This window comes from Salmo salar, chromosome 13, assembly GCF_965601325.2.
Source record: "Salmo salar chromosome 13, fSalSal1, whole genome shotgun sequence".
In the NCBI taxonomy this organism is placed as follows: Eukaryota; Metazoa; Chordata; class Actinopteri; order Salmoniformes; family Salmonidae; genus Salmo; species Salmo salar.
In genome coordinates this window covers 28,285,398-28,295,997 of record NC_138303.1, presented here as the reverse complement: position 1 = coordinate 28,295,997, position 10,600 = coordinate 28,285,398, and the positions used below count along the sequence as shown (strand labels likewise).

At 39.8% G+C, this 10,600-nt stretch overlaps 1 protein-coding gene across 1 annotated transcript; it reads right to left on the bottom strand.

Moving 5' to 3' along the window:
- Positions 1 to 391: 391 nt before the first annotated feature.
- On the bottom strand, positions 392 to 10,518 carry sgk2a (serum/glucocorticoid regulated kinase 2a). Its single transcript, NM_001139943.1, is given in 13 exon segments — positions 392 to 1,567; positions 1,740 to 1,829; positions 2,590 to 2,745; positions 2,933 to 3,028; positions 6,126 to 6,212; positions 6,380 to 6,416; positions 6,519 to 6,631; positions 7,036 to 7,167; positions 7,930 to 8,013; positions 8,385 to 8,442; positions 9,235 to 9,293; positions 9,441 to 9,511; positions 10,390 to 10,518. Coding segments are annotated over 12 exon segments (1,086 nt in total). The 5' UTR covers positions 9,459 to 9,511; positions 10,390 to 10,518; the 3' UTR covers positions 392 to 1,411.
- Between the last annotated feature and the right edge of the window lie 82 nt (positions 10,519 to 10,600).

Genomic DNA, 10,600 nt, shown 5'->3' with positions numbered 1-10,600 from the left:
TGAAATCACAAGGTTGAACACCTGTCTCTGTTTAGTTGTTTGTTGTCAGGCATCAGGGTCCCACTCAAAAGTCTTGTTGTCATTGTTCATGGATGAACACCTCTGTGTGTTGACACTTAGGGAAAACACACGCATGTCCTCTGTGCAGCGTGAAATTAATGTGATGAGCTGTTCAGGATGTTCTCTGCCAGTCACTGATCTCTGTCTTGCCTTTTGTCATGTTTTTTTTATTTTTTTAAATGTATTTCTTGTTTTGTTTGACGAAAATAAAATGAAACGTTTTGAGAAATAAAGAAAAATGTTTGTAGTAATTATTTCATCATAGAGTTGGTTTTAATTTCGAAGTTTAATCGATAGAAAATCTGTCAACGCAAGACACGGTAAACATATGGATAGGGAAGTGATTTATTGTGAAGTTATGTACACATACTTGTAACTGTGCCTCATTGAATGTCAGTCATCTTTAAGATGGTGTTGGCATGTCAACAGTCTTTAATGTCACCCATTGTGCTGACACAGTCACATGTTTTGTTTAACAAGGTTAATAGCACCATGGCACGCACCTTTACAGCTGTGAGAATAATCTGGCATAGGTTTATGTTGCTGTTAAGCATCCCTGGACGCAACATTTCAGTCAAGCCTTTATGTACTCTAATCTACTAAAAGTCAGTGATAATAGAAACAGCATATTCTCAAATCAATGCAAAAATTTATATTTTCAACAAACGAGTTAAGAAATGTTTGGAAAGTCCACAGTGTTTGTATTAAAAGCAGCACTTAAAGAGCAGAGGAATGGGTTCGACTAGAGTTTCACACACATTTGTGTCTTCCTGTTCTAGTGATAATCAGACCATCTTAATCCATACACCACAACTTTCCATAGAACCTGATGCTTTACCTTCTACACATAGCATCTAGGAGCGTGTACTGTATTTACATGTCCTTTATGTAGTCACACTGTTGACTTTACATTGTAGTGAAAGGAGAAGTAAATCAACATCTGCTAGCAAATAAAAAGTCCAGCACGATTGGATGTGCAAAAAGACTTTGTCCTGAAATGAGAAATCAAGCAGAGTCAAGGGCATATAAATAGAATTCATAGGGCAGTCACCTACAGCAAAAGCAACAGTTGGGTGGTGCATTTAAATGTTTTCTTACATCTCTTTCTTGCTTCACCTACATAAAAATGCATGATATTCAATGTGCTCCATTTCTATGACCGTGGCCAATGAAGTTGATAGAGGTTGCCACTAACTGTTGAATCCAGGGTAAAATATATGTTTTATCCTCCTGACTTAAAGGTTAAGGTTAGGATTTACGGTTAAGGAATCGAATTGTAGATATGTGGTTACGGGTAACTTCTACCTCGGCCTCGGCAGTGGTGGTGCTGTGAGGAACCTTCCTCCCTGTCTCAAAGGAAGCTGTCTTCACCAGAAACGTAGGAGAAGCCATTGAATGCGTTAGAGCTGCTGGTGCCGGCGTTGAGCTCAGGGGTGCGGCCCACTGAGTTAGGCACCATCTCTCTGGTGAACTCTGGGTCTATGTGCTGTGTGTCCGCTGGCCCTTTCTAAAGGAGAAGAGAGAGGGGACTTGTTAGGAAATAGAGGGGAGTCCTAGAGAAAAGAGGTAAGAGTGAAAGTTACAAAGATGAGGTAGTGAAAGAAAGTTTTAGAAAAAAAGCTGTGAAGTTTGAAGTTATAGAAGATGGTAAGAAACAGCTGGCAGCACAAACAACTCACCACATTGGGGTTGTATGGAGGAGTGATTCTCTTGTGGTACAGGTCATCCCAGTTAATCGGGGAGAAGAACACATGGTTCTTTATTTGTAGCTGTAAAAAAATGGATGATATAAGATATGACCAGTGTATAACTCACTCAAAATGTGTGAAACACTGTAAACGGCAGTGGCATAGTGTGCTTCAGAAATGTGGTGGAGAAAGTACCCAATTGTCATACTTGAGTAAAAGTAAAGATAACTTAATAAAATGACAAGTAAAAGTGAAAGTCACCCTGTAAAATACTACTTGAGTAAAAGTCTATAAGTATTTGGTTTTACATATACTGAAGTATCAATATCAAAAGTATAAATCATTTCACATTCGTTATATTAAGTAAACCAGATGACACCGTTTTCTTATATTTAAAATATACGGCTAGCCAGGAGAACACACCAACACTAAAACATTTACAAATGACGCATGTGTGTTTAGTGAGTCCGCCAGATCAGCGGCAGTAAGGATGACCAGGGATGATCTCTTGATAAGTGCGTGAATTGGACCGTTTCCCTGTCCTGCTAAGCATTCAAAATGTAACAAGTATTTTTGGGGTGTCAGCGAAAATGTATGGAGTAAAAAGTACATTTTGGGGGGGAATGTAGTGAAGTGAAAGTAAAAGTTGTCAGAAATATAAATAGTTAAGTACAGATATCCCAAAAAACTACTTATGTAGTGCCTTAAAGTAGTTTTTCTTAAGTACTTTACACCACTGCAGAAATAGCGTGTAGTGGACTACTTTTGATCAGAGCCCACGTAGGGCTAGAAAGGGAATAAGGTGCCATGGTCCATGGACACGGTCCAGTCAGTGACTCACAAAGTCAGCGATGGCTCCCAACCTGCGGTGCTGGTCTTTCTGCAGGAGGCCCTGGAGCAGACTACAGACAGCGCCTGACTTCCCTGGGGGCAGCGGCAGAGGCTTGTGTAGGATGCCATCGTACATTTCAGACACGTCCCGGCTGTAGAATGGGGGCTAGAAAACCAGAAACGGGTGAGTAGAGCAGAGAACAGACACAGTACTGTGGCAGCCAGCTACTCCAGAAGCATTTCCTGAAGTTGGTAACATAATTGTCTTGGACATTTTCTGCACGTGTAAACAATATTTGGGTTGGCCTTAGATTGCGCTAATTACAGTGGCTATATAAGATTGAAAAACTTACAAGACTATAGATCATCTCATAGAGCACAGCTCCCAGACACCACCAGTCCACTGTGCGGTCATAGGGCTCCTTACGCAGAACCTCAGGGGCCAAATACTACAGAGACAGAGAGAGTTAAATAAACATATATACTGTGCCTTCAGAAAGTATTCAGACCACTTGACTTTTTCCACATGTTGTTGTGTTACAGCCTGAATATAAAATTGATTAAATGTAGATTTTGTTTTATTGATCTACACACAATACTCCATAATGTCAAAGTGGAATTATGTTTTTAGAAATGTTTAGAAATGAATTAAAAATGACAAGCTGAAACGTCTTCAGTCAATAAGTATTCAACCCTTTTGTTATGGCAAGCCAAAATAACTTCAGCAGTAAAAATGTGCTTAACAAGTCACATAATAAGTTGCATGGACTCACTCTGAGTGCAATAATAGTGTTAACATGATTTTTGAATGACTACTTCATCTCTGTACCCCACACATACAATGATCTGTAAGGTCCCTCAGTCGAGCAATGAATTTCAAGAACAGATTCAACCACAAAGACCAGGGAGGTTTTCCAATGATTCGCAAAGAAGGGCACCTATTGGTAGATGGGTAAAAAAATATAAATATACATTGAATATCCCTTCGAGCATGGTGCAGTTATTAATTACACTTTGAATGGTGTATCAACACTCCCAGTCACTGCAAAGATACAAGCGCCCTTCCTTTCTCAGTTGCCGGAGAGAAAGGAAACCGTTCAGGGATTTCACAGTGAGGCCAAAGGTGATTTTAAAACAGTTAAAACAGAGTTTAATGGCTGTGATAGGAGGTAACTGAGGATGGATCAACAACATTGTAGTTACTCTACAATACTAACATAAATAACAGAGTGAAAATAAGGAAGCCTGTACAGAATAAAAATATTCCCAATAAGTCTCTAAAGTAATACTGACAAAAATGTGGCAAAGAAATTTACTTTCTGTCCTGAATTGAAAGTGTTATGTTTGGTACAAATCCAACACAACATATCACAACATACCACTCTTCATATTTTAGCATGGTGGTGGCTGCATCATGTTATTGGTATGCTTGCTATAGGCAAGGACTAGGGAGTTTTTTTAGGATAAAAATAAATGGAATAGATCTAAGCACAGGGAAATCCTAGAGGCAAACTTGGTTCAGTCTCCTTTCCAACAGTCACTGGAATACAAATGCACCTTTCAGCAGAACATCTACCTAAAACACAAGGCCAAATATACACTGGAGTTGCTTACCAAGACAAATGTTTGTGAGTGGCCTAGTTACAGCTTTGACAAATTGGCTTGAAAATCTATGGCAAAACTTGAAAATGTCTGTCTAGCAATGATCAATAACAAACTTGACAGAGCTTGAATTTCTTTTTACAGAATAATATGCAAATATTGTACAATCCAGGCTCTTAGAGACTTAGCCAGAAAGACTCACAGCTGTAATCGCTGCCAAAGGTGATTCTAACATGTATTGACTCAGGGGTTGAATACTTATCTAGTCAAGATATATTAGTATTTTATTTTCCAGGAATTGAAAACAAATGTTAGAATTTTTCTTTCACTTTGACATTACAGAGTATTTTTTCTAGATCGTAGATGAAAAAAATTTAATAATTTTTTTTTTATCTCACTTTGTAACACAACAAAATGTGGAAAAAGTCAAGCGGTGTGAATACTTTCTTAAGGCACTGTATACAGTTGAAGTCGGAAGTTTACATACACCTTAGCCAAATACATTTAAACTCAGTTTTTCACAATTCCTGACATTTAATCCTAGTAAAAATTCCCTGTCTTAGGTCAGTTAGGATCACCACTTTATGTTAAGAATGTGAAATGTCAGAATAAGAGTAGAGAGAATGATTTATTTCAGCTTTAATTTCTTTCATCACATTCCCAGTGGGTCAGAAGTTTGGCTTTGTGATGGCCACTCCAATACCTTGACTTTGTTGTCCTTAAGCCATTTTGCCACAACTTTGGAATTATGCTTGGGGTCATTGTCCATTTGGAAGACCCATTTGCGACCAAGCTTTAACTAACTGACTGATGTCTTGAGATGTTGCTTCAATATATCCACATAGTTTTCCTGCCTCATGATGCCATCTATTTTGTGAAGTGCGCCAGTCCCTCCTGCAGCAAAGCACCCCCACAACATGATGCTACCACCCCCATGCTTCACGGTTAGGATGGTGTTCTTCGGCTTGCAAGCCTCCCCATTTTTCCTCCAAACATAACAATGGTCATTATGGCCAAACAGTTAAATTTTTGTTTCATCAGACCAGAGGACATTTTTCCAAAAAGTGTGATCTTTGTCCCCATGTGCAGTTGCAAGCTGTAGTCTGGATTTTTTATGACGGTTTTGGAGCAATGGCATCTTCCTTGCTCAGTGGCCTTTCAGGTTATGTCGATATAGGACTCGTTTTACTGTGGATATAGACACTTTTGTACCTGTTTTCTCCAGCATCTTCACAAGATCCTTTGCTTTTGTTCTGGGATTGATTTGCACTTTTTTCGCACCAAAGTACGTTCATCTCTAGGAGACAAACGCATCTCCTTCCTGAGTGGTATGACGGCTGCATGGTCCCGTCATGTTTATACTTGCGTACTATTGTTTGTACAGATAAACGTGGTACCTTCAGGCATTTGGAAATTGCTCCTAAGGATGAATCAGACTTGTGGAGGTCTACAATTTCTATTCTGATGTCTTGGATGATTTCTTTTGATTTTCCCATGATGTCAAGCAAAGAGGCACTGAGTTTGAAGGTAGGCCTTGAAATACATCCACAGGTACACCTCTAATTGACTCAAATTATGTCAATTAGCCTATCAGAAGCTTCTAAAGCCATGACATCATTTTCTGGAATTTTCCAAGCTGTTTATAGGCACAGTCAACTTAGTGTATGTAAACTTCTGACCCACTGGAATTGTGATGCAGTGAATTATAAGTGAAATAATCTGTCTGTAAACAATGTTGGAAAAATTACTTGTGTCGTGCACAAAGTAGATGTCCTAACCTTAACAAGAAATTTGTGGAGTGGTTGAAAAACGAGTTTTCATGACTCCAACCTAAGTGTATGTAAACTTCCAACTTCAACTGTATAGAACTACATGTGACTATTAGACATGCGTTATCTTTAACATATAATTGAGCACAGACACAATCTCAGGGCTATCCCTCACCTCAGGGGTTCCACAGAAAGTGGACGTGGTGGTCTCCGGCTCAACTCCCTCTTTACACAGCCCAAAGTCTGTAAGTACCACATGGCCCTGGAACACACGTTTTAAGCACCATCCCAATATTACAGGAACTTACAGACTGCATATGATCCTGTATTGTGAACTCTTGAACCATCTTCTCTAAGATGAGAAGGAAGTGAGTAGAGATATTGAAAACAATCGAAGAACATTACATCCACTTATGAGTCAACACTTACCTGAGAGTCTAAGAGAATATTCTCTGGCTTTAGATCTCTAAATAAGAACAAAAAAATATATTTGGTTCACTAAACCCCAATACTGTACATAATAATCTGTTGTTTCTACCTGAATATGTCCTTGTAAACTGTGTCTGACCTGTAAACGATGTTGAGGGAGTGAAGGTAGCCGATGGCACTGGCTACCTCAGCAGCATAGAACCGAGCCCTCGGCTCCAAGAAGCACCGCTCCCTCTGCAGGTGGAAGAAGAGCTATGAGAGAGAGAAAGAAATGTTAGAGATAGAGGGAGAAAGGAGAGAGAAAACAGTTATGACATTTTGTTTTAACTGTCACTACGCTTGACTCTGACGATGCATGTAATATTACTCCTGTTACATTATTAACTCATAATAACGCCGTGATACAGAGACTTTGGACTGAGCCAATGATTAAAGGGGAGTAATGTGTTTGTTGTCACTACACTGATTGAGCCAAGGGCTTGAGGCTATGCCACACTGCATTGCTGCTTCTGTGCTGTCAATAGCTTGGCAGCTTTAATATAAATAAAGGATCACTTATTGGGAACATTGCTACAGTCCACTCCTTTTATCATTTGCCATATCCAAACAGCCATATGAAACCTGAAAAACAAGACCCAGGGCCATTAGCTAGCTACCTCTCCCCCGTTGACATAGTCGAGGACAAAGTAGAGCTTCTCTGGGGTCTGGAAGGAGTAGTGGAGGCCCACCAGGAAAGGATGCTTCAGGCTCTTCAGCAGCACGTTCCTCTCTGCCATGATGTTCTTTTGCTAGAGGACACAAAGCAGCATTGAACCAGCGGACATGAGGCAGAAGGCAGGACACAGCAGAATACAGGCCTCTGTCACCACCACTGCTTCGGCCCCAAGCACAAGACAAGAGACGATATACAGAGAGAGAAAGAGGGGCATAGAACACCTCTTTCCTACAAGGTCGTCAATGTTATTTATGCTGCTGAAAGTCCAGCCACCTACACACTTCTGACTAGTGTTCTCCACTTTAGCTATGGCCCTGTGTTCCAAGGCAGGCAACAGGCTCTCAGTATATAAAGTAAGTTGGCTTCATTGAGGTAAAACTTCACTTGAGGAGGGAGTCATTCTTTTTACAGGACTGAGTAGTCTGTCAGACAGCTGTAACGTGTGTCTGTAAATAGCTCAGAAAGTCCAAGATTAATTTGATGATTGTTATAACTATCAAGTGATACAAAACCCAGGGAATATAACAGTACTGATTATGGTAATGTACAGCATGTATGAAACACAAAACAGAGACTGGGGGCTGTAAAATCTGTCTGTTGGAGTACAAAGGACAGAACACACTTCAGATTAGATTAGATGTTATCTTAGAAACACAATACAGATTTAGGCTAAACCAGTTCTGCTACACAATGAAAATCATACACAAATTGAATATATACTGACATGAAGGGTTTTGCTAGTGTAATTGAGTTGACCTTTAAAACAGAAACCAAATAAACTATCTGCGAGTTTGTTGTGATAATGAATAACAAAATTAAAAGTTTATAGACCAACCTCCTTTTTCTTCAGGATTACTTTCTTCTGTAGAACTTTCACAGCATAGAATTTATTGTCAGCTTTGAGCTTGGCGAGCAGGACCTGGATGTAAGGTGGTTGTCAGTACATTTCTGATTGTTTCCTCAAAACGTCAACTCCGAATATGACACTCTCTTATCATAACCCTGTCTTAAAAATAGAAGGGCAATGAGTACACACATAATATATTTTATTATCTGTCACACAAAATATAGAAAAAAAGTAATTGACACAATGAAAAAGAACTGTGACTGGACTGGAAGAATTAAAAATGGCTGCTCATCCTAAGTACAATTTGTAAAAAACTATCCTCATTCATTGATTCATTGTTTGGTTTTGGCCTTTTCATCAAGGTAACCTTAACAGTCATGCATAGACTAAGTTAATCATTGATGAAGGCATGCAGCCTTTTATCAGGCAAACAGCAGTCTTACCTTCCCAAAGGTCCCTTTTCCAATAACAGCCAAAAAGTCAAAGTCAGTGGGCTTGGCACTGAAACAAGACAGGAATGATGATACAGATATTTGTGTCATATGGATGGACATAACACCTATCGTAACAGGTTATGGCAGAGACAACCGTCTCGCAACATGACTGGTATGATCCATGAAATAACATTTTTAATCAAGCCTCAAAAACACATGTACAGCAATGTACACTGAGTGTACAAAACATTAAGAACACTTTCCTAATATTTAGCACCTCCCTCTCTACAAGGTGTTGAAAACATTCCACAGGGATGCTGGCCCAAGTTCACTCCAATGCTTCCCACAGTTGTCAAGTTGGCTGGATGTCCTTTGGGTAGTGGACCATTCTTGATCTATACGGGAAACTGTTGAGCGTGAAAAACCCAGCAGCGTTGCAGTTCTTCACACAAACCTGGTGCGCCTGTCACCTACTACCATACCCGGTTCAAAGGCATTTAAATATTTTGTCTTGCCCATTCACCCTTTGAATGGCACACATACACAATCCATGTCGCAACTATCTCAAGGCTTAAAAATCTTTCTTTATCCTGTCTCTTCCCCTTCATCTACACTGATTGAAGTGGATTTAACAAGTGACATCAATATGGGATCATAGCTTTCACCTGGATTCACCTGGTCAGTCTATATCATGGAAAGAGAAGGTGTTTTTAATGTTTTTTACACTCAGTGTATGTTGTGGTTGCAATGAATGAATATGACATCAGGACCACAATTCCATTGGTAAAGGGTTGCCAGATGTCAGTTCTACATGGCATTGTGGATCATTGAAACCCATGACTTTTAATACTGTACATACTGTGGGTTTGCTGAAGGTCCCAGGTTGACCTCACTGAGGGTGGAGGATGGTGATCTAAGCTAGATGACACATAGAAAAAAAATGAATGATGGAGCAAAGCGGTGTAAACAACCAGTAACCAAAACTAAAATTAAATCCTTAATTGACTGCATTTGCACAACGGCCTGGTTGTCCGTGGTTGGACACCACACCACAGAAACACTCACTGGATTAGAATTTGCCATGGTCTTGGTCCATTCCGTGCTCACCGGGGTGCCTACATCAGTGTTTCATAGACCTGTCATTGAAAAAAGGACACAATAGGAAAATCATGACATGATAGCACCCCCATCTGTGTGACGCTACTGCTGGTCCCCCTATGCCAGTCTGACCCTGAAAAACTGGTCGTTCTGGTTTGAAACCCAACACAGGCACAACGAAGGACATTTGGTGTTTTGAAGAGTTCATATCAGTGGACACGTTTACATGGTAAATATTATTTTGCCATTCCCACGTCCACAAATGTGCAGAGGATGGCTTAGGTCATGATTCAAACCAATTCAAACCTCCCCCACACAGTCACTTGCCAAGAATGGATGAATGTTTTGAAATGTTCCTTCCTTGATCTTGGGAAATGTTTAACCTTTAGGTCTACTGAATAAATACAGTAACCTCTACTTTAACTAAATACAATCTTGTGGATCAGTCATATGTCATCAAGAGTAGATTGTATTTTGCTACAGTAGAGGTGTGAAAAGTTAGAAACTCATTTGAAGGTTGATAACTATTTACAGTCAAGTGCATTACCCATCTAATCAGAGGTATGGAATTATTATAGGCATTATATTCTCAAATTACACCATAGTTGTGAAATACATCCAAATGGGGTGCAAACAAACTATTCAAAATTCAGCAGACCTTTTATGACAGCATAAAACATGCATACATATATCAAAGAGGGTATAATAAAGACTACTAGCCTATTAATGTTTACCGTTGTATTCCTCGAGTGTTTACAAAGGCTATTTTGAGTATTTCAAAAGGCTTCGAGGACATTTTCCAGTGTTATAGAACATAAAACTGTTTTTCAAACAATTCACCATAAATGTAAAGACATAAAAGGATCTATAGGCTACAGTAACATTATATAGTGCATTCTGTACATTCTCAACCTACCTTTTGTGAAGGTTAAAACGAAGCTTAGGCCACCTGTCGCAGGTGCGTGCAGCCGGAGCGATGTCTTGTCGACTGACTGAAGCCCCGCAGATCGAGTCAAGTGTCCCAGCTCAGGGCACAGCACTGTTGTCCTGCATTAGGCTACAGAGAGCAGTGACTGGTTGGGATCACGTCATGAATGGGTGGTTCCACTGTGCCAGTGAATCATTAA